The following is a 27,840-nucleotide window of genomic DNA, read 5'->3' as shown; positions in this document are numbered from 1 at the left end:
AATTACAGAGGAGCGGGTCTCGCAGCCATGGAGGCAGACATCTTTGCGCTACAGCAGCGCAGAGCCAACAAACTAGCGATTGCGAGATCGCCCATTACAATAGATGGCAGTATTAAAATTATCTATGTAAACAAACCTCATCACTTGAGAAGGTAGGTGATGCGGACGTCGTGGAAGAAATTTTGTCCCGTAATGCTCGCCGTACTGTTGAGGGGGAGAAGCGGTGGGGGGGAGATGTTCATGTTGCTGCGGTCTGCAGTCTGGACGCTAGATGTCGCTGAAAATTACACACTGTAGCTTTAAATGAAAATTTTGCAAACTTTAGAGTACCACCCTTTCAAGTATTGGGGGTTGTAGTATCAGAATGAAAAGAAAACTATGTGGTTTATTGAAGCAACATAATGAGACATTAGCTGGAAACTAGAGCACAGGCACTTTGGTCTTCCAAATGGGTAATAACTCAAGAAAATATCAATGTTGTTGAGTTGCCCACAATAAATCACGGTTGCAATCCCAGGGTTACATCTGAAGGGTGTTTGAGAACATGCAGCCGACAGACCTGACTCTGTTGCACCTTGCTTTTCTAAGGTAATAGGCAAACATTTTAACATTTTCTAAGAACCTTTTACAGTTGCCTTTTGTATCTCTGCTTCTGTCTCCTTGAACCCCAGTCGGCCTCAGCAGATGGCCGCTCACACTGAGCCTGGTTCTGCTGGAGGTTTCTTCCTGTTAAAACTGACCCTAACCCTATCTGACTGGATGATCTGGTGAACTGTAAAGTGCCTTGAGATGACATGTGTTGTGAATTGCCGCTATAGAAATAAATGGAATTGAATTACTGTCCCAAGGTCCGATTAATAATGAAAAAAGGGTAAAATTCACAAATTCTTTCTGATGTTCTAGTTTTGAAATACTTATGCTAATCCAAACTCAACTAAAGCAGCAGGAACAGTTTGAGTTTAAAAAGCACAAAGAATTTACAGTCTGCTCTTCCGGATAAACGAAATCAGTTTTATTGGCTAAGACCTTATGCAGAAACACGGAATCTGACTTCAGTTTCATAAACATCACATGATAAACACAGCTATTACGACTTCAGAGGAAACAAAATAAAAAAATGAAGGCAGAGTACGTACATGTATGTATACATGTGTATAATCATTCTATACAGGCTCTGGTAGTGCAAACAGTGATGACCTGAAGGTAAAAGTCTTTGTGTCCAGGGAGTGTGGGGTCTGCGGAGATGTTAGCTGCCCATATCTGAATCTTTACCTGGCCAACTCCTGGATGGAGGGAAGGTCAGGTCATGACCCTAAATATTCATCCTAATGGTTCATTGTAGACATATAGTTACTTCCTAACAGTGCGTACAGGGCCGTACCATCTCAGGTCCCATTGAGGGGAGCAGCAGTAATCCACTTTGGGCAGATGTTGTTAAGGAAGTTGAGTTGAGGTAGTTGGGGTGTTTTTTATTTCCTTTTCAAAGTCCAACAGCATTTCCATTGTCTCAAATGGGATGCACTCCAGATGTTTCCTCCTTATCTATGACCTGGATCAGAACAATGATGGAGACGTCATCTGTGAACCTCAGGAGTTTCACAGTTGGGTCTGCTGAAGTGAAGTCAGAAAAAGCAATGGAGAGGGGCCTCTTGTTATCTTTTATAATCAGGGCTGAGTGAAATTGCACAGTGAAGCAGATATGGCTGTATATCCATTAATAAGGATAAGAAAGAAGCCAACTCACAGTTAAGTCCCCAACTATTCGTGCAGTTCATTGGTACCATGGTATCTTTTCCACCAAACTTTGTGCTTTTTTAATGCTCTTAAAATGGACTTAAAGCCCAATTCTTGTCTGTCCAACATCCGTGCTACCTCAGTGTTTCCCCCGTCATGGCGCTGAGAGGCGCTACCTGGGGGAAGTAGCCGCTGCTCTGGATTGTGTCAACTGAAAACGGGCAGGATGAGCTATCATCCGAATCAAGAGTCTTTTTCTCAACTTGCTGCAAGTCCACAGAAGAAACACTGTTCTCCACATCCTCCTCCTTGCCACCCATCTCATTTAAGTGGATTCCTTGAAGGGCAGATGTTGCAGCGGTTTTCGGCAGCAAAAGATCCCCAGTAAAGCAAAGGGGGATCTGGTGAGAATTATGGGAGTAATCCAAATCCTTATCAGACAACAGCTCTCCCAGTAATCCTTCAAACCCAAGCAAACACCTATCTTCCTCTGTGTTTTCTTGAACATCTCTTAGTTCCTCCTCCGCATCGTTCGCCTCCTCTTCAAGAGGAACCAGGGCAGCTATCTGAGGTTTGTAGCTGCTGTATTGAACCAGGATTGTTGTGGTATCGGGTGTCTGGTCAGATCCAACCAGGGACTCTTCGACATGGATGGCGGGGTAAACTTCATCCCGCTCCTCCTCCTCCTCCTCAGAGATCACAAGGATCGGCGAAAGAGGAGGGTCGCTATAGATGGTGGAGAAAAGTGGCTCACTTCTGTCATCCTAGTGAAAGAAAGGAAATGATCAGAGGAAAGAAGACTCTTACATATTTGTTGGAGAAAAGTGCATTTTATGTAACCTGACAACAGCCAGATGCATGTCTCGCTCCGCCTAGCTCCACTCACATACATCTGGGAACCCGCCATAGGAATTGCCTTTACTGAGGGCTGGGCTTTATCAAAACTCCTTGCATATGATTGGATAAGCCACTTGTCTGTCATCTTTATTGACGTGCTATTTCAACCACTCACACCGAAGCTAACCCATGACGCTGTGAGAGGAGGAGCCATTTGGTAGATCAAGCTCTTGCCAAATCCGGTCAGGAGAAGGGCGAAAACATCGTTTCCACCAACAAAAGCCTTCAAAGCCGTTCTCTGATGTTCTTTTAATGAAACAAAATCAGATAGATTGGACAACACAGAAGAAATAGCAGCATCAATGCAAGCCGCCATTGTTGTTAGAATCTCACGGTCGCATCTCCACTCCAGGACACACCCGCCCTGCGTCCTGATTGGACAGACCATAAATTCGGTTGGGGAAATCGCTTTCAATGAGCGGGTTCCCAGATGTATGTGAGTGGAGCTAGGCGGAGCGAGACATGCATCTGGCTGTTGTCAGGTTACATTTTATGTTCTCAGCTAAATAAAACTGTGAGATCACTCTGAGACAAAGAGACTATTTCAGTTCCTGAAATGCTTTAACAGGTTTACTTATATAAATATGGAAGTACTGCTAAATAAATGATCTGCTGCAGCTATTGGCTACTGTATGTCAGGCATCAGTGCATCCATTGTTTATTACCTCCAGCAGTCTGATGGCGTTACTGTGTCCCGGTTTTGGCAAGTTGTCCATGAGCCATTTAGGTCCCCATGCTATACATTTCTGTTTAATCCTGAAACCAAAGATATTATACATATTTTAATTTTTGGACAAAAAAAGCTTAAAAAAAACAGCCATGTTTGTTTCATCGCTCTTAATGAAGATGATAATGATTTTTATCAGACATTTTTACTTTAGTCACATTAAATCAACCAAACTTTAACATATTTTAGATATGCCTGCTTCCAAACCAGAAGGGACTGAATATCCGCCAAGAAAACTAATTTCAGCCGCATAAATCCGGGATCTTGTTGTTTCGGTCACGACCCAAAGCTCATGACCATAGATGAGGGCAGGAACGTAGATCAACTGGTAAATTGAGAGCTTTGCCTTTTGGCTCAGCTCTTTCTTTACCACAACAGACCGGTGCAGATTTGTGAAATTAAAACTTGCCAAACTTGAGGTTTATCTTGTAATAATCATAATGAAGCCAACGTAATCGTTCATGCTCGAAAGTAAGTTGAAACTGATCAACTAAACAGTTTTACTTCTCTAATTGTGCGGTTGCTGCCTTTCCTTCAGCATTGGGAGTTCATTTATACGCATTTCTGAAGCAGCAAACACTGGCGGCACCATGACCGTGGCTCCACGTCACTTTCAGGTTTCAGCAGAATTCTTTTAAAGCTGAAATCTTCTGTGGCATTATCTCCTCGTACAACATTTTTTTTAACCTCATATTTTATGTTTAAAAAAACAAAAGAGGAAACACTTCTCATTTTTCAGATTATACGCATAATTTTACATTGTAAACAAATAATTTGGGGCTCACTTTCTAGGGGGAGGGCCACCCACCCAGAATACAATGTGCAGCAGCCATGTTTTTGAAACTTGATGCGTGCATTGATAAGACGACTGAAAGGATACATCATCTAACAGCACAAGTAACAAGTTCCTTGGTTCCAATTCCTGTCTCTCTGCATGGAGTTTCATTCTGTCCTCCTTCTACAGATATGGATCTTCTCTCTGAGCCCCAGATTCCTGCAACTCTAAATTCCCTTTAGGTCTGACCATGTGCATGCCCATGCACTACAAAAACGATCAGGAAATAGGTAAACATTTCTTAAATGAAGTATATTTACTTTTAATTTGAGTACCGGTAGGTAAATAAGGTGACTTGCCAATGGAATTAGTTTCAATTCAATTTAGTTTATTTCTATAGCGCCAATTCACAACACGTCATCTCAAGGCACTTTACAGTTCAACCAGACCATACTGTCAAATTGATTTAAAGAATCATCTCTTTTGTTAAGTTGATTGCATCGACTCATTTACTCTAAGGTAATCCCTCACACTAAGCATGCTTGTAGCAAGAGTGGAGAGGAAAAACTCCCTTTGAACAGGAAGAAACCTCCAGCAGAACCAGGCTCAGTGTGAGCGGCCATCTGCTGAGGCCGACTGGTGTTCAAGGAGACAGAAGCAGAGATGCATGGAATGAATATTTTTAATCTTAAGATAAGATAATTAGATAATATGGACTTGAAATCAGACAATGCAATTGTTTCTTTTCTATTTTAAATGCAAATGTTCTTGTTCCAAAGGCAAAGTATCTCACTTATCTCCTCAATCAAAAAATGCACTTTTTAAAATTACCTATTTAGGTTTAAATTTTCAGCAGTGTGGTTATCTGTCCTGTTTTCTGTATTACGAATAGTGGTCTTTTCACTGTGCATGATAGGCATAGCTAAATTATAGCAGTTATAGAGGATTGGAAGAAGGATGTAACATGGAAAATGTGCTTGTTTTAAGACGAGGTAAAAGCTGAAGTTCTTGGCCTGCATATAAACTACTATATACCAAACAGCATCCCCAGGTTGAAAACTGGTAGTGCCAGCATCACACTGCATAGATGCTTTTCCTTAGCAGGGATATGAAAGCTCGTCAAAGTTGATGGAAAGACGGTTGGAACTAAACCTTAATGTCCTGGAAGAAACAGGTTAGAGACTCCAAAGGGTTTCAAACTGCAGCTAGAGCTACAAAAACATAATCGTAACTTATTCATGTGTTAGAAAACCCAGTTAAAGGCCAAACCCAGTGGATAACATATTGAAAGTTGCCGTGACTGATCTTGAAATATCCTCTCATTCTAATCTAATCTGTGTTAAAAAAAAAAAAAAAAAAGAAGAAGCAAAAATGTAACTTACTGCTACTTAATGTTGGTTTAAAGTCATAAGTGTCTAATAAAACTCGCTGAAGTTTGTGGTTTTGGCCTGATCATATATGATTGAAATGCAAGTGTTACATATGCTTTCACAGGAAAACGCACATCAATGCTAATGACATGACTAATAATGCAGGCAGATAAACAAAAAAGCAAAATCAGAATGAGGTTTAGGTTTCTGTTCATGATAACCTAGTGGGTTTTTACTCGAGTGTGGTTTTTCACTAAAAATTAACCACAGGGTCATCCATCCTTTTACTCGTAAAACAAAACTTATCAGCGCTGAGATTAAGTTGCAGGACAACGAGACGAAAATCAACTTGTTCGGTTGTCGGGTAGACAGAATGTGGTTTTCTGTGGAAATGTTAAAATTTGAACTTTATAAGTAAACATGATTACCGTTTCCTCACGCAGCTCCAGCACATCAGGTTGGCCACAATCGCTACAAATACGATCATGGTGAACAAAATCACAACCACCAGGCGGACTGAAGAGATATGAAGGAAAAGTGATTAATTGGACAAATTCTTACCTATCTTTACTTCTAAGCAGATATTTCCCTTTATACATAGAAAGAGACCTAATTTAAAACAACATAAAGTTTATATATGGTGATTTTTTAAAACTTAAAAGGGAGAAAAACTGCTGACCAGTTGTTGCTGGAGGGGGAATAATGGTCCCTTTTCTTTGAGGCCCTTCTCCAGCTGAGTTTGAGGCTGTCATCTGTATGACCTTAAGTCCTCCTGGACAGTCCAGCCATATCTGTCGTTGGCTTGATCCAGACACCATCACTATACAGAATAAAAGGAAGGTTAGTTTTTTTTTATTTCCAAGGCAGCTTAATACATTTTTTTGGGTTGTTCAGCATTAACCCCTGCAGCTCGACAGGGAAAACATCTCAGCAGACAGAAAAGCCTGTTGAACTGAAAGTCTGCGTTGTTGATGCGCCAACAACTGCAACGCAAAAGGAAAATCATGAAAATATTCCAAATATGTTCTGAATAAAACCTGAGAATTGTGATGTACATGTGTATTTGTTAGTTCAATCTCTAAGGTTAAGTTCTCTCTGCTTTTTGTCATCTGCCAACAACACCTTTGTTTATAGATGTTGGAGCCCGACTTGTTTTTCATTGTAGTACTGCTTCTCTGTGACTAACTGGATTTGCTCTCTTTCATCCTCTGACATGGGAGCTGGCTCGGAGCTCGTCTGCCTGGCTGCGTGTTTCCAGGACGGGGCCGCCTGTGGAGCTGGTTAACAGTTGCCTTTTGTATCTATGCTTCTTTTCTATGTCTGCTTCTGTCTCCTTGAACCCCAGTCGGCCTCAGCAGATGGCCGCTCACACTGAGCCTGGTTCTGCTGGAGGTTTCTTCCTGTTCAAAGGGAGTTTTTCCTCTCCACTGTCGCTACAAGCATGCTTAGTGTGATAGATTGCCTTCGAGTCAATGAGTCGATGCAATCAACTGGTTTTCCTTAGATAGAAAACTTTGAATCAATCTGACTGGATGATCTGGTGAAATGGAAAGTGCCTTAAGATGACATGTGTTGTGAATTGGCGCTATAGAAATAAACTGAATTGAATTTAATAATTATTATTATAATTATTACAACTGTGACCTTTTTGTTAGATGATCACAAAAATACCAGGAATTTTGCTGCAATGAGACAAAAAAGCTAAAAAATTTCAACAATATTAATACTTTGACAATGCACTGTTAAATTAGTGGTCAGCAGCATTCAGCCAGTGTCACTGTGCCTTTGCTGTTTGACGCAGTTTGAGTTTCATATTAAAACTCACATGAGATGCAGGAGAGATATAGATTTGCAGTCAACAGTGACACACAGGCTGTAGGCTAGGAAAGCAGCACGCTTCTGCATTCTGACTGAGCCAGTTTCTGTTTGCACATCCATTCTCAATTCTATATTACATTTAAGAGTTTGAAGCAACTAAAAAAATTAAGAAAAACAAAATTATTTTTGTTTCAACATTAAATTTAGAAGAGAATCAGTGGAGGATTTAAGCAGCAGATGTCCTTATATTATAAGACACTTTATCAAGAGTCATGTTTTCATGTCCTTTACGATGACATGTCAAAGTCACTTTGCCAAATTAAAAGTTGAAAATGAACCTGGCAGAAGAAAAAGTGCAAATAAGATTCAGAAGGAGATGAAATGGGCTTTATATAGTTTTATCAACAAGTGTGGTGTTTAAACAAATGAAGGGAAGAAAACATTTAGAAAGAAATCAGATTAAGTGGGTAGTGCTCTAAACTCTAACCGCTTTTCAACCAGTCATAAGCATAAGCAATACATCAGGATCATTTTGTACTACAAAGGCTTTAGCAAAACTCAGTCAGAAAAGGAAAACAACAGCTATTGAGGGAGCACATGACACTTTAGAAAGAGGAAGAGGTAAGCTCTGAGGTGCTCTTATAGCCAGCTTCCACAAATAGCTGGCTCGTAACAGCCTCTTCTAACACATGTGTGCACGAGGCCACCTTCTTCCTGTTTCTGGTTTCTAGAAAACTCTAAAGAAGCTGTGAAAATGAAGTCAACTTTGACTCTCAAGTTTCTTCCCAACATCAACCACACAAATTCCTCACATAGAAAAACATGGGAAACTGCAGGACTTTATAAAAACAGGATTTGTGAATATCTGATTGTTATGTCTGTTTCCTGAGCAGGTATCGGCTCTGATGCTATTTTCATTTTTAGATAAACAATTAGCATGAAGAAATTAATGATCATTTAAGGTGAATATGAATTTCTTTTTGTTACGGGAAGCCAGAGCTAGAAATACCCTGCTGATGCTGTGAAACTTTGAAGGAGGGGAGTATCAATGGAATGCCGCTTGCACCCTTTCCATTATGTAAGTGTGGTTCGTGCTGAGAAGCAAATGCATACCGTTGCATGTATAGTTTACCACACGTGTCTGCTCGCAGGTGTTATAGTAAGCCTTGGAAACAGAGATAAAGTACAAACATGCAAGAAAATGCTGTTAAAGGAGAACAAGAAAGGCAGAACTGATGCTGAGTGAGAAAATCAGCAGGAAGCTCACTACAATGTTGTGTTTCCTCCCACTTTCAAATCAACATCGAGCTTGAATGTGAATGAGAGACTCGGATTAACTTCAGGATTGGACATTGTTTGTCACATATTAACATTTGAGCTATTTTTATATTCTTTCTAATTCTAAACCGCACTGCTGCCCTTTTTACGATAATAGTGTGTGCAACATTACATAAAATGCATAGCTTTAAATGTATTTTGCAGTAATCATTAACTAACGGTTATCAACTGAAGCAGCCAACAAGCAGAGGGATCTTTCTAATGCTAACAGGAGATCAGAGCAGGGCTCTTTCTTTCTGACGTAACCTAACCCCTAATATGCATATAAAACAATTATTTGCCCCCAAGTACAGAAAAATGTTTATAGATGTTGGAGATTGGCCTGTTTTTCAGTCTAGTCCTGTTTCTCTGACTGTGACTAACTGGATGTGCTTTGCATCCTCTGACATTGAGTTTGGCTCGGAGCTCGTCTGCCTGGCTGTGTGTTTCCTGTACAGGCCTTTTACAGCTGCTTTTTGTATCTCTGCTTCTGTCTCCTTGAACCCCAGTTGGCCTCAGCAGATGGCCGCTCACACTGAGCCTGGTTCTGCTGGAGGTTACTTCCTGTTCAAAGGGAGTTTTTTCTCTCCACTGTCGCTACAAGCATTCTTAGTGTAAGGGATTGCCTTGTAGTCAATGAGTCGATGCAATCAACTGGTTTTCCTTAAATAGAAAACTTTGAATCAATTTGACAGGATGATCTGGTGAACTGTGCCTTGAGATGACGTGCTGTGAATTGATACTATATAAATAAACTCAATTGAAATGTAGGTATATTGCAATTAGTAACAGTTAATGGTCACTGATGACATAAGAAGGTTACCATGTCAGCACTGATTGTGTGCTAACCAGCATTTAGTAAATAAACACAGAGGTTTGGCCCTTTGAGATTAACATACACTTGGATCAACAGGCCTCAGGGGGTTAAAGGATCAGATTATGGGGGAGCTCTACCTTCTGCTATTTTTGTAATGGAATGATGAATCCCTCATGTCACTGTTTAAAAAGGGACTGAAATAAAATGAATTGTTACTTTTCTCAGGTTTTAAAGTTAAAAAGAAATTCTCTCACTGATGATGTAATGAAAAAATGTAAAGAAAAGTGCTGCATGCTTTCGCACAGAGCTGTTGTGTTTGAGCTAAAAGCTTTGTTTGGAGGATGCTATGCACTGAGGCTCTCTATTTTCTTCCCCGCATCTCACAAAACTCTTTGATGGCTCCGTTTGCTCAGTTGTCAGATGCAAAACCACATATTAAGGTATGTCTTTTTTCTAAAGGATGCTCATTGCAGACTGAATTAGGTTTGTAAATGTTTCCCATAGACAATAGTGCAAGGTAGGCGTTGCATGTTGTACTTGCAGAAATAGATATTTGTAGCTCTTGAAGTTAAAAATAGTCTGACAAACAAAGAAAAATGATTCTCAAGTGCAAAAATAATTAATGTGACCAACGTGCTGAAATTCATGTAAATACAAGCTATAAAACACTTCGCTTTTAATAATCCAGCCAAAGTATTAAAGACTAAAAGTGTTTCCTCTTGCAGACTTTTAAAGAATACAGTTTAATTTGAGAGATTTCCAGGTCTGGAAGAGTTTGGAAAAGGAAACATGATATATAAACGTTTAAATTTATTATCTGAAAAAAGGACAAAGAAGAAGTGGCTGTAAAATTAGATTTGACAGGGATTTTAACCCGGTAACAACTATACTATAACAACGCTGAAAATGTCTATACTTGCTGAAGCTTAAAAAAAAGATGTCCACAGTTTAAAACAAAGTAGCAACTCTGCAAAAAGAGAAAGAATGTGCGACTAGGTTGAAATACCAAAACCATGTGACTGAACAAGATAAAAGAGATGTCATGTAGGTTTGTCAGAGGAAGTTATAGAACAATACATCACACCTGAAGAGAGATCGGAGAAAGCTGATTCAAAATGATGGTTCAGAACATGGTTCAGGTTTATAAGTGCAAGCACAAAGAGGCCCTGAAAAAGGTGAAGGAACGGATACAAGTTGGAGTTTTCCTTGACAGCAACAGGGAGATCAGATGATACAGTCAACAAAGGAAGCTAGAAGTGACGATCTATGATTGTAGGATTCTTAAAGAGACATAGAGCACCATGAAAGCCTAACTGACTTGCTAAAAATACACCTTGGTTATGGATTTGCTTACTGCAAACATACATTTTGCGGCTGTGATTAGGACTAAGTCCTATGTGTGAGATACAAACCTTTGTGACATTAACAAACGTTATGAAGCCATAAGACTACTAGGAGCAGATCAATAACTCTTCTGGTCAAAGTCACTGATAAATATGAACCTGTAAATGCATGAAGCTGCTGTTAAAGTAGTAGCCATTCAAAATGGCCCTTCCATTTAAAAGCCAGCCGAATGGCAACAAAATCCCCTCCAACTTCCAGCCACCCTTTCACTGAATTAATGGGTCTGACCAGGAGAGGATGCTTCTCTTTAGATTTTAATGTCCAAATAATGACAAAAAGAATATTTTAGATGTTTGAAAATTTATTGTAGGAGAGCAGCCAAGGACCAGCCAAGGACCAGCCAAGGATCAGCCAAGGGCCAATCAAGTAAAGTGGGGAAAATTTGAAAAGATACTGCTGTACTTTATCTAGTTGGTTCTCCAAATGACGATGAAATACATCAGCTGCCTTCCAACAAGTGTAAGAACCCCTTTAGCTTCTCCAAGTTTCACAGTCAGAAACATCATCCTTTATTTGTCATCAATGTGACAGTTTAAAAATTGGTGCATATCAGGAAGCAGAAGGAAAAAGCCATAGGTTTTGTGTTTTTTTTTTAGCTGTTTTACATCTAATAAACTAAAGTTTCATTTACATTAGATTCCATCTTCCTAAATCAATTCCTTCCACTGCAGCTTTCATCCGTATATCTTTGTAAAATAGCTCTAACTCTCTAACGGGATCAGAAATGGTCAGGCCATACCAGCTGCACTAGACTTTGACTAGGCCACAGCAATACATAATCATGCTTTGATCTATAGCTCTGGCTGCACGTTTATGTCATGGTTTTGGTTAAGTTATGTTATGCTTTACTTTGCTCCTTGTTTTTATTGGTTTAATTCCTATTTTGTTGTAATTTCTTGATTTGTTAGTTCTCATGTTGTCCTCTGTTGCCCTGTTGTGTGTGTGTGTGTTCCTTTCCCCTTGGCTCCCTCGTTAGCCCTCCCTTTGTCTCTGTCAGCTATATATGCTCTCCCTCTGCTCTCACTCTTTGTTGGTTCCTTGTTGTTGCTGGTCATGTCATCGCTGTAGTCGTCTCCCCTCGTCTCTCCCCGGCTCCTTCTACGTGTTTTCCCTTGAAGTCTCCCTGGTTCTGGTCTGTTACATTTTTAGTTGGATTTTTGGACTGCCTTTGTTAACCATTTTCATTAAAACTACAAGTATTCACCTCTGCCTCTGCATTTGGGTCCTCCAAACCACAACCAACCTTGACAGTTTAGTTGTTATTCTGTCAGGAGATCCATTGTTAAGGTTTTCATCCAACCATCTTCTCTTCAACTTTGAAGAGCTTTTCTGACATTTCCACAGTATGATACAGCCTCTACTATGTTTAACAGAAGGGATGACATTTTTTTCAAGGTAAGATATTGACTTATTTTTCTATCCCACACTAAATTGGGCATGTGACAGAATGTAAAATCCAAGAAGTGCTGCTTAATGAAAGCAGGAAAGTCTATTTGGGACAAGCAAAGCATGAAAAGCCTTTGTAAATATATCTGTATTTTCAGTGCTTACCACTGAGCTCTCTGCTGTTGGAGTCCGGTGTCTGCCAATAGAATGTGTACTTGGTGATGAAGCCCCTTTGCTGGTGTAAGGGCAGCTCGTCCCAGCTGACCAGAATCTGTCCGTTCTTTTCTTCCATGTGGAACATGGGAGCTGCAAGTGGTTCTGGAACAATTAACGCAGAGACAGAACAGTCAGACGTTGGATGTTAATGTAGCACAGGCTGTGAAGAAAAGAAGGAAAAAGCTGATTTTTTTTACTCAGTTCTTTGGAGTAGATCAGTCTGGATGCTGGATCACTGACGCCTCTGCTGGTCACAGAATACAAAGAGAGGTTGTACATCACACCCGCCATCAAACCTGAAACACAACATGAAGGTGAACAACCCCCCCACTGAATTATGTACATTAAATATTAGCTTTGTTCCTTACAGCTGTGGTGGGATTAATTTTTTTAAATAATGAACACACGGGGGCGCTGTTCAACATCTTATGGAGCCCACACCTGTTTTTCTGCTTACTAGTAAAATTCAAAAAGTTTTCAAAAGGGTTGGGTTATGAGTCCCACTGGTGTGGGGGTGGGATAAGAGCATAAACATAAATAAAAAAGATGGGTCTTAACTAGTTATACTTACTCAGAGGTGCAAACATTTTGGTTATATATACTTTAATGTAGTTATACTACAGTTAGAGTAGAGTAGTTATACTCTAACTGGAGTAAATATTTTAGGTCCTCTCCCCTCCTCTCTATCTATATAAAAAAGTTGATCTTTTTGACTTGTTTTAGCAGCAAATTAAATAAACAGGCGACTCTACCTGTGATTGTTGTGTCTTTTACATGTTTGTCCACCTTTTTCCACTGCAACACATCAGCAGGCTCGCTCTTCCACTCTACTATAAAATACAGAAGATCCTTTCCAACTGTTGAAGACCAGGAGACATGAACAGAGCTACCGTCTGCCGTAGACGCCACCTTTCCCAAAGAGGCTCCAGAAGCACCTAAATGATTAAAACATTTTAGAGATTCCCACAGACTTCAAAAATGAAAGAATGATTTGAGTCTCTTTGCTGCGATCTCTGTTACCTGCATGTCTTAGGTCTACAACTGCAGGTGGAGACGCCCCATAGGAGGTTATAGCCGAGATGCTCAGAGCTCGAAGCCCCTCTGGTGCCTGAACTGAACAATGGTTGGAGACAGCAGCACACTCTTTATGGCTTTTATCCAGATGGATGATGTATATCTTCAACTCGCCACTGTAATCCTCAAATGACGGAGGCTAGGAAGGGAGGCTTTTATTAATCATTTACTCGTTTAATTCAGGTTTTCTTATTTCATCGAATTGCTCTGATTTTTTTGTTAGTGATATTTGAAAAGATTAAATGTAACATCAGAATCTCAAAAGGTAAGATGCATCTAAGACTTAATGAAAAAATCAATTCATATTTTACAAACCGATTTATTTCTGCTTCACATTAAAAGTCTAGATACCTCTTTGGTCCACGAAGGTGGAGCAAAAAAAAAAACATGGAGGACATTTCATAAAATATTGAAGAATGAGTTTTATCGGAATATCAAACTGCTTCACATCACAATATAAATATATTCACATATAGAATAAAAACAGGCAATGTTACCACAGATTCAAAACCTAGAAATATTCTGAGCATATGTTGATGAAAGCGCTTCCTACTTAAAAAGTAGATATTAAATTTGAATTAAAACAAAAAAATTGAAACCCTTCCTACTTTCAGCAACACTCACTGCAACTCATAACTGCTCAGAATCGTTTATTAAACCGAAATGCAAAGCTGGAGAGATAAACAACCTTCTTGGGAGAAAGTTATTTCCATACAAAATCATAAGATCTTATAAACAAGCTTAAGGGTCTGGTTTTCTTACTACAAACTTTCGGGGTTCAGCTATGGACCTGATCAACAAAAATGTCTTTATTTATAATGTTTTAACCCTGTTTCTTTTAAAAATTCAGGATAATAATCAAAGTTGTTCCTAATACTTATACCTAATACCATTTATACTTCAGTGATAGAATCTAGGTGTTACTTTATTGTATCTCTCACTATATCCATTGGTTGTGCTGTTCTTTTTTTACATCTCTTTGCAGGTGATGAAGCAGACAAGATGTTTTATCTGTGTTTCCCTTTTATCTCCTCTTTCTTTCATCTTTTCCCTTTTTCCTGGTTTCCTTTCCTGTTCTACTTGCATTGTCCATAAATTTGTAACACCCCCTGCATAATTATGATAAAGCTATTTACATGCATAAATCAAGCAGAACACCATGGTGATAGCCGTACTGCTCCACTTTTGAAAGCAAAATCTGTTCAAGACAATTATTCTTATTGCCACATTGCCAGACAGGACACTAACAAAAAACAAAAACAAAAAATCTGATCATGCATATGTAACTTTACTATAATGTTTTAACCCTGTCACTTTTAAAAACGTCAGGATAATATTGCGCAATATAACAATATTATTTCATTGTAATAATCTATACCTTACTGGAGTCATTATTATTTAGCTGAGTATAATAATGTGAGCTCATTCAACCCCTCCGTTTTATCAATTTAAGGCTTGAGCACAGCTCTCAGTCCTTAAGAGAAACTTTACACATGGCAGTAAATAAAGTTTTCTGTCCTCACTTTATTTTTCTCCATGTCTGTGAATGCACAGGGAGAAAAGGGTTAATTCAGTTTAAATGCCTGGGAATGGATTCTGGAAAAAAGCACCGAAATGAATATCAATAGAGATAAAATAGCCTTTAAATTTTTCTACTATTGTCCCATTTCTCATCAACTGAAAACTAATTCCACGGAAGTTGTTTACTGTAATGCAATATCACTTGCATGTATGAAGATGTTTTCCAGCTGAAGAAACTAATTGCACAGAGATTTTAGGATAGATATCCAAAGCAAAGCAACATCTCTCTGCACAAGAAACATGAAATATACCGATGCAATAGACTAATTAGTGTTGTTTCATTTAAGCTCATTTTCGTTATGGCCTGTTGGTATTTAATAAAAATTTAAAAAACATCTAAATAATTAGTTTCATCCAGACAATAAATTTCTTTGTGGTTGGACTCAGTGCTGCCCCAACATGCTGTTCACCACAAACCAAAATAAACAGTTTTTCAAGATGATGAAAAGTTAAATTTGACACTGTTACCATTAGTTATAAAACTAAGTTTAAGGAAATTACCATCCAGAATTATAGAAAAGTGTTCCTTTAATAGGGAAGTGCAGTAAAGCTTCTGTCCTTAACATTTTTCCTGCAAACTTTTACATTTATACTTTAAATAGTTTTAAAAATGGTACTTTTACACATTTACTTGAGTAAAAACCTTTAGTTGATTCTCTAACTTCAACAAAAGTGTTTTAAACAGTAGGTTTATACTTCTACTGTAGTAATAAACATTAGTACTTTTGACACCTCTGATAATAATTACTATTTGTAGTCTTGTTAAAGGGATAAAGAAATGTTTTAAGGACCATTAGCACAAAATATCACCAGTTTCCAGGAAAGACAATCATGGTATTACCTTCCAGAAAACGGTCACATTCTTCAGCCCATTGGTCTGTTTTCCTATCATTCTCCACACATGTAGCTGCTGAGATGGCCCTGATGGAAAAACACATAAGAATGACGACTCTTTGCTTGATATTACATGAGTCCTAAGTCCGAGTTATGCGCTTGCCTTTCCCTGGACTCTTCTTCCTCACAGAAGGGCTCCATTTGCTGCAGAGAGATCTTTGCGCCTGTCTTGATTTTGAGGCGCAGGTTTTGATCTGGAACTGATATTCAGTCAGAGGTCGTAGGTTCTCCAGTCGTATCAGACCCTCGCTAAACTCTGCTACCTCTCTGTACTCCTGAAAGAGTCACATTTGTGGTTATTGCCTGATCAAATTCATACTATAAAGCCAACATGGCTGTCCTGACGTCACTTTACCGAGGTGCTGTTATTTGCAAGGAGCCTGATTTGGAAGATGAAGTCCATTGAAGACTCAGAAGATTCCCACTGTAGCTCTGCTGATGTGGAGTCATTCATAAACTCCATCCTCACTATACGAGGGGTCTCTGGTATCACTAAAATACAAAACAATGATAACATCATCTGAAAAATCAACGGTGCTGAAAAAAGAAAGATCTAAAAGTTGTAGAAGGCTATCTGAGGAGAAACCTACTATCTTTTGCACACATGTAAAACTCTCTGTGTGTAGAAAAGAAGCTGAATCAATCAGCATATTGTTCTTTTGATGCAACATGGAAACATTATGTGATAGGATCTTTCTATTTGGGCGGGGTATCTGAAAGGAACAAACCTTTTAAATGCTGCAAAAGACTTCAAACTATGAGTAGGCGTAACCTTCCATTGGGCAAAGGAAACTTATGGCCAGATTCAAACTGATCATTAATATTTAAAACCTTTACATGTATTCTAACTAAGCTTAAGCTGTTTAGCATATAACCCTATCAATTTTCTACCCAATATAAATGCACAGACCCATTTTAAAGGAAAAGTCCGCTCATATTCATAATTCACTTTCAGAATTCTGAAAGTACTTTAAATATGAGGTTATTACATGCTTTTAAATAAATGTATTTTTAATTAAGAGTAATTTTCATGTGAATGTGCTTTACTGGAGGCATCCATGTTTGTCAAAGAACACTACTGCCACCTACTGGTTTGTGACGTCACGGTGCGGTATCGGCTGTTGATCAAGTCCTAGTGCTGTATCTGGTGTTTGTCACAACGCGCTATTATCCAAGTCATCTTGAAAACATTCTTCTTCCAAATGTTGGCTACATATTACCTGTTTTTTCTCTGGCCAGAAGTTCGATGGCAAATCCTCCCTCTTCAAGTTGGCGATCCAACGACCAACCCGTCCGTGGAGAATCACGAATGGGAAAGGGGAAATAACTCTTTTTTTCTAACTATCATGCACGTGGGCATTGTCACTTTAATTATAGCTCTGGTGAATTTCAATGGTGAAGTCCTCTGGAAATCTTCAATAATTGTTGTTGATTGCAGATGTGTCTAGTAGTTCCCATTGATTTAGCTTGTAAAGCGGGGAGAATGGCGCTAGGCTTACCGCACCGTGACGTCACTGCAGGAAGATGGCAGGAGGGAGGGGTTACTATATTTGGGCAAAAATGGCCGCTTCCAGACTCAGTGATCGCAACAAAAATTATTATTTCACTGATTAACTCTAAATTCATTAAATCACCGCAAACGTATTAGTTTTAAGTATAAATAATGATCCATTGATTATTCCTTGCTGAGGACTTTTCCTTTAAGATGTTAGTTGTATGAATATTTAAAAGCCCTGCATCGTTTTCTTTCCAAACTTTTGCAGCACTTTGTGTTAAAAATTCATATAAAGTCTGAATAAAACCCAATGACATATAAAGTTGTTTGAAGACTGAGTCTGTGATCTATCAAACAGCTCCTGTGTCACTGAACTCTCAAAAGTTCAAACAATGCAGTGGGCAGAGAGAAGAAAGAGAAGGGAAATTGCTCCATTGTGACACATTTTACTGAAAGTCAAATTAGTCAATCAGAAGATAAAATACCCGAAAACACTCCACAGATGATTAAACCCTCCACATCAGAATAAAGATAGTTGAATAAAGAAAAAGGTGCATTAATGCGCTCTTATTCTTAGAGTTCATGCTGAGGGGTTACCTATGTCCTTCACAGAAAAGATGAAGGGGTCTGAGCGAGATGCTCCAAAGTGGTTGTAAGCAGTGGCGGTCAGCGTGTATTCAGTGTTTTCATCCATGATTGATCGTGGTATGCTGATTTCCTCACCATTCTGGGTTACATTGAAAATTGTTTCATTCTCTCTAAAGACAGAAAAAGAAAATGTAAAATGTGGTCATTAGCAAAAATGCTGACTTAGAAATCAACAAAACCCAGAGCTACAACTCCATACCTTTGGACTGAAATGTTGAATAGAGTATGGAGGTATGTGTCTCGTCCTCTCCTCAGTGAGCAGTTTATGGAGTCCCAGCTCTTTGTCGTTTCACAGCTAATATCTGTAGGCTTATCAGGAGGAACTGTAAGGATAATAAGGAGCATTTTGAATCATTTGGAAACAAGGACAAATAATCAGTTTCTTATTTTGCAGGATTAAAATCATTTCAAATATAAGCTCTAAATAAAGAGAGCAATGGAAAATACTCATAATTTCCCACCGTTTCATCTCTTCCTCTATTTTTACTCCTTTTATTCTATTTATTGCACAGCATCCCTTGCTTAGATAGACTCACACCTGCAATTTAGAGTGTTGAGGTTTTCCTTATGGACACCTGTTTGCCTGAACAGGAGTGAGATTCCCTCAGGTTGAAGCTTATTCAGCAGCTATCAGCTCCCAGCTCTTTGCATGAATTTAAAGTGGAGAATGAAAACCCTGTCCGGGCAGAACAGGGCAGAACAATGAGCTGAGATGGCTGATATTCTATTCTTTCACACCTTTGCAAAGATCAATAAAGTGCTAATTGGGGGATTTCTAGTGTTGCGCTGAAGCCATTTTTTGGTGTGTGTATAAAAATGAAGAACTGCATACTACTTGGATGTAAAATAATTGCCATCATGGCTTTATCAAGCTGCTGCCTACCTTTGAAGCAGGAAAAAGACTAATACAAAGTTAATCCAGTAGAACTTTTTATTGCCTACCCACCCTAATGGGTGGCAATAGTTGAATAAACTTTTGGCTCTCAAAATGGTATCCGATACCATCATTCTAGTGCAGATACTGGACCGATATCAGTAACTGGGCCCTGCCCGATACTTATATCGGTCCAACACTAGTGATTAACAACAAAAATCCAATGATGCAGTAATTGATGTAAAAAAAATCAAACAAAATGTAGCCCTTTAGTTCAGTTTATACAGCATCAACAGGCAGCAAGTGTCATCTGAAGACATTCTACACAACAGACATGTTGTGTAGAACCCACATACAGCTGTAACCCACATACAGCGTTTAATCAGGGTCAGTAACAAGCCAACCATATCCATTTTAATTGTAATGCAGCACAATCAAATGCAGCTGATCAGATAAGGCTAAATAGTTTGGGTTATGTAAGGGAAGCCCAGCTGTCTGCACTAAGTCATTGGTTTTCAGCAATCCCCCATTCTGACAAGGGGGAAGCGGAGAGGAACCGTTCCGTTCAATGGAAGAGAAACCTCCAGCAAAATGAGGCCATCGCCTCCAACCAACCTCAGCCTACATATAAAGGTTGTCTTATATGCCAGAACCGAAAGTTGTTGCGCATTCTAAGTGAGCCATCTTTTTTTTATAAGACTTTCATCAAGCAGGAACATACTGCAATATACTGTAGATTTCTTCATCTGTACTTTGATAGGTTTTCTAAAAATAATTATGTCTTTGGCTGTTTGTTTGTTCAAAGTTATTTTCCCTTTTCTGTTTCTCTAATCCATGAAAAACTCCAAAATAAAGTGATTTCTCATTGCAGTACTACCTGAAGTCTTGGATAAAGAAAAAGATAAACATTACATCTGTTTTTTAAATTTATTTCTCAGATCTTAGATCCATCTTTTAGATGCTGCACATGTTCTGTTTTGAGTCACATCTATAATCCTGTGTCCTATTTGTTCCTGTAGACAAACACTGAATATCAATTAGGGATCATCCCTCATTTGGAAGACAAACTTGTTTAAAAACAGGGAAAAAAAAAGATCTAAGTTTGCAGCAGTTGTAATCTAAGCTCTTGGTATTAATTTGAACTTTGAACTGAACTTCTCCTGAATGTAAATCATCAGGTATTGCAATGACTTAATAAATAGTTGGAAAATGCTATTTAACAGTTATTATTCCACTTTATATATATATATATATGTATATATATATAGTCATATTCAATAAATTTGACTTGACACTAAAAGTACCTTTTGAAAATATGCTTTTCATTAACCCCATAAAAAAATATATTTTTTATTGCTCTGATGTAATTTTCTAATCTTGAAAATCATGTCAGCTGTAACAGGAACAGCATCATAATTACAGGTATTAGAAAAAAGTCTAAAAGCATAATTTTTTCGATAAATGTGTAGAGGTACGTACATCCAGCCTTTAAGTCCAGACCACTGACAACTTCCCGAACAGACTGCTTTTTGCAGTCCATGGTGCAGACCACCTTTGACCGCTGCGTCCACACCTCACGCAGATAGAATACTGTGGTGGTGCAGTTCACATTTCTGGACAGAGTTACTCCCCGATTGTTCAGCTCCAGGTACAGTGTGCATCTGAAAGATGAAATGTTTAAATCAACCTTCTCTTGTAATAAAACCCAACCATGCATCTTTTTTATCCAAACATGGATAATGGATGGATGATATGTCTTTATTCACAGGCCTGAAAGTTGTCAGGAAGCATCCAAATAGCACTTTAATAAAAAAAAAAAAAGTGAGTTTGGGGATTTTAAATATTGACAGTACTATTGAAGTTAGTGTGGAAGTGAATAGAGTATCTAAAAATTATACACAAGTGAGAGTAGTACTACTTCATCATCATATTCTTACTTAAATAAAAGTAAAAATTCACCTTTAAAGAAGTTACTCATGTAAGAATTAAAAGATATTTGGTAAAAAGGATGGAAGTAATTGATCTACTAACTAATTATGTTATAACAACTGTTTAAATACTTTACAAAATGATGTTACGTTTAAACAAAATTTAAAGTAATACAGAAATGCTGGTGTTTCAAAGAGTGAGATAAAAAAAAATAAACATATAGTAATTACACAATAACAACGTTGGAATAAACGCTCTGCATAATAGTTTTTTGAGTTAAAAACTCACAAAATCAATACTTACAGTATGTTAGAATAGTTTAAATAGTACTACTCTTTACAGTATTTTCACTTGTACATTCAGTACAAAAAAAGAAAAAGTGTTTTTCCTTCATGGAAATTTGTTTAAAACAAGTTTTTTTTTATTTCATCAAATGAAGTAACCCTCATTAGTTAGAGTAGCCAGAAAAATCTATGCAAATAAAAGTGGTGATACTTTTTCCTATTTTTATCTTCTCCCAAAAATTACTGAAGTAAATGTAATGAGTTTCTACCCACCTCTGAGTTAGTGTCCTATTAATGATTAAACTAATGACACTCAGGATGGTGATGGGTTTAGGTCCTGGCCTATGGAGGTAAAATAAGGTCTGATTTCTTTGCTTGACCAGTAACACTAGTTTAAGTCTTACAAGTAGTGTTGCGCCGATGCCATTTTTTGGCCCCGATACCGATACCCGATACCTGGCTGTGCAGTACCGGCCGATACCGATACCATAATAATGTAAAATAATTGCCATCATGGCTTTGTCGAGCTGCTGCCTACCTTTGTGAAGCAGGAAAAAATCTAATACAAAGTGAATCCAGTAGAACTTTTTATTGCCTATCTGGAATTGGTGACAATAGTTGAATAAACTTATGGCTCTCAGAATGGTATTGGTGCCCTATTTTTTGGTACTCGCAGATACCGGTACCACCATTTTAGGGCAGTATCTGTCCGATACTGGTATCGGTGCAACACTACTTACAAGTCATCATAAACCAAAAAGCGAGTTTATTCTTAGGAACAACCCAAGTTGGGTGTGTTGCAACTAAGATACACCTATAAGATGAACGACAGTGGGTCCTACGGTCTAGAACAGAGAGCCTGTGTGACATTTCTGAAGAAGTGCTGTTTCTTATTATTTTCCATAGAGATATTGAAGTCAAATGTCCTTACCTGGGTTCACATTTAAAGACGTGGCAGTAGACAGTCAGATTTGAACCCATGAGGAACAGCGTGCCTGGCTCCGCTGTCAGATAACCCAGAGGGATAATATCCATACAGTCGGCAGGGAGAAGAGGAAAGCCTGTGTAAGAGACACAGCAACCATTTCTCAAATCCAGAAACTTAACTGAGTTTGTTGTATGACTATCAAAAAGAAAAGAAAAGAACACACAGACAGATATGTGAGCGTAGGACTCACCGCTGATGGAAAAACAGAGCAGCATGACAATGCATCTCCAACTGGATAACAAGAGATTCATCTCAGCTCATCTCTCTGAAACCAGAGGACCCATGCAGCAGCTGGGGGAAGGAAAATGCTGTTATCAAGATCACGGCTTAAGAACCCTGAAGGCTTCGGGGCATGAAGAAAATGATTGTACCTCATCCATCTGTGTCCAGATTTAAGGCAGCCAAATGAAGAGCAAGAACATTTTCTCACTGCACCTTTTCCTGTTGATAGCAATAGTGTCTATATCTCCTTAAAGATCATTGTTAATAATTCGTCATTTTCAGCTGATTAGAATTTTTCCGTATCTTACTAAAGAGATGGAACAAGATAAACTTACCAGAATGACATTCTTATCAGGACACCATCCAAAGACAAAGTTTTTTAGCATCGTTCTCTTGCGCAACATTTCCTCACACCTGCTTAGCTCCACTTGCCTGCCTAAACTGATCTTTGTTGCAAGAGTGTCACATCTTAAAGAGGCCATTGACCTAGTTAGGTGGTATTCTGGCAGAGCAGAAACTTTGAACATTTGTCTCAGTACTTGTGCGCCCTACTTGAGTTGCTTGTTTTTCATCACCACAAAGGCTGAGTTGACGTAAAGCGCTTACTGCTCACATGAACATGCTGCTTTTAGCTGATTACTGAGCGTAAAATCTAGAGTATTGACTTTTTTTTTTATGTTCAAATAACCTGCTGATCCATGCTTTACTGCTACCCAGCTTCTCTGGTATCTGTTAAGACTTACTGTTCTAATGCTTTTTTTTTTTTCTACAGAAGATTCTAAACTTAAGCAGAAAAGTGGCTTATCAGCATGCACAAAGATCACTGTCATATTAAATGCATACACATACAATCTGAATTAATTGGGCTTTAGGAAAGCATCCCCAAAAAGAAAAAAAATCTAAATCACAAGTCGTACTTACATAGAAAGTCTTGTTGGCTTCACTTGAGATATCATAGTTCTTTTCCAGCCGAGCTCTTTGCTGATGTTGGTAGCTTGTCGTTTTGCCAGTCTGTCTACTGTTTAAGTGATAGTGAGTCTTTTTTTTTTTAACTTACACTTGTTTTTGTGAATTTTACTATTTTTTTCCACCTCTAACCTCAAGTGCACTGCAAGGAAAACCCAAAATATGAGCAGAACGTCTGCACATAAAGATAAAACGGACCTCAAAGTTGTGGGCTGTAATTTATCCCTGTTAAAAATGCTAAAGGTTAGAGTCAGTTGAAGAACATGCAAATGTGCTACTTTCTAAAGGTAAAATTATTGAATTAATTTGTTTCTTGATGGCATCCTAGTACCTTTCAAATTAGTAATGAAATTAGCATCTTTTCAATTTTAATCAAATTGCAGGAATGATTTTTCTCATTGTTCTACTTTGCTTTTATTACTAAAGTATGGAAGGTGTTAGGTTATCAGTATCACACATGGGAAGCCTTGACTGAAGACAACCTGAAGATGTCTAACAGCATATGTGAAGAGAATACTCATGCTTGCAACATGCAATATTCTTCATTTTATGAAGGATTCCTCTTGTAAATTCATCACCAGGATTTACTAGAACAGAGCCTGACTTCTGTATAAGATTACTGAGCTTTTACAAGTCATTACAAGAGATCACACTCCATTTCAGTTCAGTTTATTTACATAGCATCAATTCGCAACACGTCATCTCAAGGCACTTTAGTTTTCAATCCAAGGGCAACCAGTTGATTGCATAGATTCATTGACTCTTCAGCAATCCCTCACACTAAGCATGCTTGTAGCAACAGTGCAGAGGAAAAACTCCCTTTTAACAGGAAGAAACCTCCAGCAGAACCAGGCTCAGTGTGAGTGGCCATCTGCTGAGTCGGACTGGGGTTCAAGGAGACAGAAGCAGACATAGAAAAAGAAGCATAGATACAAAAGGCACCTGTAAAAGGCGGCCCTGTCCTGGAAACACACAGCTTAGCAGATGAGCTACAAGCCAGCCCCCATGTCAGAGGATGAAGAGAGCACATCCAGTTAGTCACAGTCAGAAAAACAGGACTACACTGAAAAACAGCCCCGATCTCCAACATCTATAACAAAAGGTGTTGATGGCAGCAGCACAGCTGATATTTCTATCCAAAATGGAGTCACAGCCAAACAGCAACAGACCAGATGAAGCTACTATGAGAAAAAGCAGAGAGAGCAGAACGTTAGAGATTGAACTAACAGATTTTGCAGAGTGGGAGAATAGAGATAGAATGAAGCAGAATGATAAAGTAGGGGTCCCTATGTCCTCCAGCAGTCTAAGCCTATAGCAGCATAACTATAGAGATAGCTCAGGATAACTTGAGCCACTCTAACTATAAGCTTTATAAAAAAGGAAAGTTTTAGATCTACCCTTAAAAGTAGGGTCTCCACAACAGACTGATAGAAGATATGCAGCATCTTGCTGCAAGCACTGAAGAACCTATGCTTCCTTAGTCCAGTCTGTTCTGTCCCTTCTTGTAGGCGGCTTCACAGTTGTGTTTCCAGTCTAGTTTGTTGTCAAAGTGAACACCAAGGTATTTATACTCTTTAACCACCTCTAATTATTCTATCATGATGTTAACAGGATTCAACTTGTTCCTGTTTCTTCTGGAATCTACAATCCTCTCCCTTATTTTATTGACATTCAAGATCAAATTATATTTTACATGCTATGCCACAAAGCAGTTAATTGTCTTTCTGTAATCAGCTTCTTGTCCATCTTTGATGCACCAATGACTGCAGAGTCATTCCAGTATTTCTCCAGATGACAGGACTCTGTCTGGTACTGGAAGTCAGAGGTAAACAGAGTAAAAACAAATGGTGAGAGTACCCTCCCCCATGGTGCTTCTGTGCTACTTACAACCTAATTAGACAGTACATAGACTCTTCAGTCCCAAAAGCTGCGGTCTGTTTGTCAGGTAGTTTTTGATCTCAACGATTGTCAATGTATCGACCTAATTCTTCTGGTATTTCTGGAGTTTCTGACAAAGTCAGTCAGACTGAATTATGATCCTCGCAGTGCTGCTTGCCTTATCTGAATACCATTGGGTTTGTTGAAGTAGGTGTATGATGAAGCAGTGTGCAAGACCACGAAAGAGGGGTTGTGGAGAGGGGCTAACAGGGAAGCTAAGATAGAATCCCCACAGATCATCAATCCCATCAATCCTGCTCTCCAACATCCGCTTACTGGATAACAAAATTGATCATCTTCAACTCGAACTCTCTTCGAAAAAGCAGATTAGGAACTGCTGCTGCATCATCCTGACCAAGTCGTGGCTGCATTCATCCATACCGGACTATGCTGTTAGCCTGGAGGGGCTCACATTATACCGCACCAACAGAAACAGCGAACTCAGCAGTACCACTAATGGAGGTGGGCTGTGTGTGTACATTAACAACAACTAGTGTAAAAATTTTGGATTGGTCGCTAGCTTCTACCTCACACTGCATACGCAGTGTGAGGGATTGCAGGGAGTCAACGAGCCCTCTCAATCAGCTGTTTTTTCTTCGATAGAAATATGTAAATATGTTTAAGAATGTGATTGTGCTACCTGCATAAATAAATTGAATATTTTCTAATTGCAGGTTTTTTTCTGTGTGAGTCTCGCCAGGTTGAAATATCTATACCAAATAGAAATTATAGATAGTGGAGTTGACTTCAAAAAGGATCTGCTGGTGCTGGTTGGGAATCAGTTAACTGTATTTAAATTAGGCAATGTTTGCATGATTCCTATAGTTTTTCTGGTTCATCACCCAAGTATGGTTAAGCTTTAGCATTTTGAACATTTACTTTTTAGATTTTTAGTGCAGAAATAATGTTCTACTGTATCTATTACAAAGTCTATTTGGAGTAATTTTGCTTGGTCACTCTATGATTTAACTCCTTACCAGTTTTTTGATCTGTAATTTCATTACAAAGTTAGACCCTTGGTGTAGCATCCATCATGTTTCATATCGATTGTTTTAAAGGTTACTTTTTTATTCTACAGGTTAGGGAGCAATCGTGTATGTATGTAGCTTGTAAGAGTTAAATAAAAAAAAATATATTTTTTTAATTCTTGATTTGCATGACTTATCTGGATAGGCTCCTGTCCTACAGAGTTAACTGCATTTTTTATGTACATAGGTTTATTCTCTGATAGAAAAACAAACAAAAAACAAGCAGATAAAAACATAAATGGAAGAAATTTTTAAGGGATTTTTAAATTTTGGTGTTAAGCTGTGCAAACACCACACATCGTGTATAAAACAGTTGTTTCCAAAACTTTCAGTGTCTCTTTGTGTCACCCAAGAGTGATAGTATTTTTCTCTCTTGTTCAGTGTGTAGATCATGGTGGTATTCATGGACCAAATCATAAGATGGCTCCAGGGATTTTGCATGTCCGACATTCTTTTCCAGAAGAAAAAATTTTGTTAGGTGCAGAAAAATCAGGCTGTGCAGAAACAGAGCAAAGGGGATTGAAAGCTAAATTAATGCAAGACAACCCTTCATATCGGTTTTAGAGCACTACTCATGTCTTATCCGTCTTGGCATTCCATATTTTCTTTTAGTCTTTCACTTTTTTATATTTTTCCTCTTTATATTTTACCTTGGAGTTGCCTGGCTCCTTTACTTCATTGTTACTCATTTCATGCATATGTAACCTCTATAACTATTATGGAAAATGCTCAAAATGCTTACTGATTGATTACTAATAAATATGCACAAAATTAAGTGTATACGAAGAAATAAAATAAAAGCCAGCAGGATGCCATAATTTAATCTTTTGTATTTGATTAAAGTGAATTAGTGGTATAGAATTACGTCAAGTAATAACAACATGTGGCTGGACTCCTTTAAAGCTGTTACTTTAATGTTTGGATTTAGTTTATGAAATAGTTACTCATTTGGCACAACGTTTGAGGTAAGAAAAAATGAGCCGACTATTTGTCTCACAGTGTGTGGTAACTTTGGTGGAATAAAATTGTTGCCACATCCTTTTCTGCAGATCTAATCAGGGTCAGCTCATTATGCTTTATCCATTTTTGTCCTGAGGGCAGATCAAATCTTCCCCTTGGAGGAAATTCCCTTCATCTGTCTTATGGGATTGCATTTTCTGCATTTACTAAAGATCAACTGATTGCATAAAAACAGCTCAGATTTTATAACAAAAAATATTATAACTGTAAAAATGTAATATTTAAATTTGATTCAGCAAAATGTCTCTTAGGTTATGGAAACTAAACAACTCTCATATTGAGAGTTCCTGATTTAACCCTTAACCAACTACAACAGTTCTAATAAAAAGGTAATCTTGGAAACAGAGGGTCATCAGTGGGTCAGGCAGCTTCCAGCAACAACTAAGAAGAGAGAAGAAGTTAGTTTAGGTTTGATAAAAATTGAAAGTGGATGAAGTG

At 38.4% G+C, this 27,840-nt stretch overlaps 1 protein-coding gene across 7 annotated transcripts; it reads right to left on the bottom strand.

Annotated features, from left to right (window-relative positions):
- Positions 1 to 997: 997 nt before the first annotated feature.
- Positions 998 to 23,473, bottom strand: il23r (interleukin 23 receptor). Of its 7 annotated transcripts, none has more exons than XR_005281670.1 (19): positions 22,786 to 23,007; positions 22,600 to 22,697; positions 22,419 to 22,519; positions 22,172 to 22,301; positions 20,507 to 20,688; positions 18,353 to 18,476; positions 18,103 to 18,263; positions 16,366 to 16,502; positions 16,114 to 16,285; positions 15,958 to 16,037; positions 13,482 to 13,674; positions 13,214 to 13,396; positions 12,659 to 12,757; positions 12,411 to 12,563; positions 6,183 to 6,323; positions 5,932 to 6,019; positions 3,297 to 3,387; positions 1,745 to 2,498; positions 998 to 1,611 (listed from the first exon to the last, which is right to left on the bottom strand). XR_005281670.1 is itself a non-coding variant. In XM_038295317.1 (18 exons), exons 3-18 carry the CDS (start codon positions 22,477 to 22,479, stop codon positions 1,869 to 1,871), a joined length of 2,625 nt encoding a protein of 874 aa, XP_038151245.1. In that variant the 5' UTR covers positions 22,480 to 22,519; positions 22,600 to 22,669; positions 23,372 to 23,389; the 3' UTR covers positions 998 to 1,868. The 7 variants fall into 7 exon arrangements, 5 of the variants coding, with proteins under 5 accessions (XP_038151245.1, XP_038151243.1, XP_038151244.1 ...); XR_005281671.1 differs by having other exon boundaries at positions 998 to 1,608; XM_038295317.1 differs by lacking the exon at positions 22,786 to 23,007 and adding an exon at positions 23,372 to 23,389 and having other exon boundaries at positions 998 to 2,498; positions 22,600 to 22,669.
- Positions 23,474 to 27,840: the final 4,367 nt, after the last annotated feature.

Source organism: Cyprinodon tularosa, unplaced genomic scaffold, assembly GCF_016077235.1.
Source record: "Cyprinodon tularosa strain WSP-4 unplaced genomic scaffold, ASM1607723v1 ctg353, whole genome shotgun sequence".
Taxonomy (NCBI): domain Eukaryota; kingdom Metazoa; phylum Chordata; class Actinopteri; order Cyprinodontiformes; family Cyprinodontidae; genus Cyprinodon; species Cyprinodon tularosa.
Note: the sequence above shows the minus strand (reverse complement) of the source record. Positions and strands in the feature narration are given on the sequence as shown.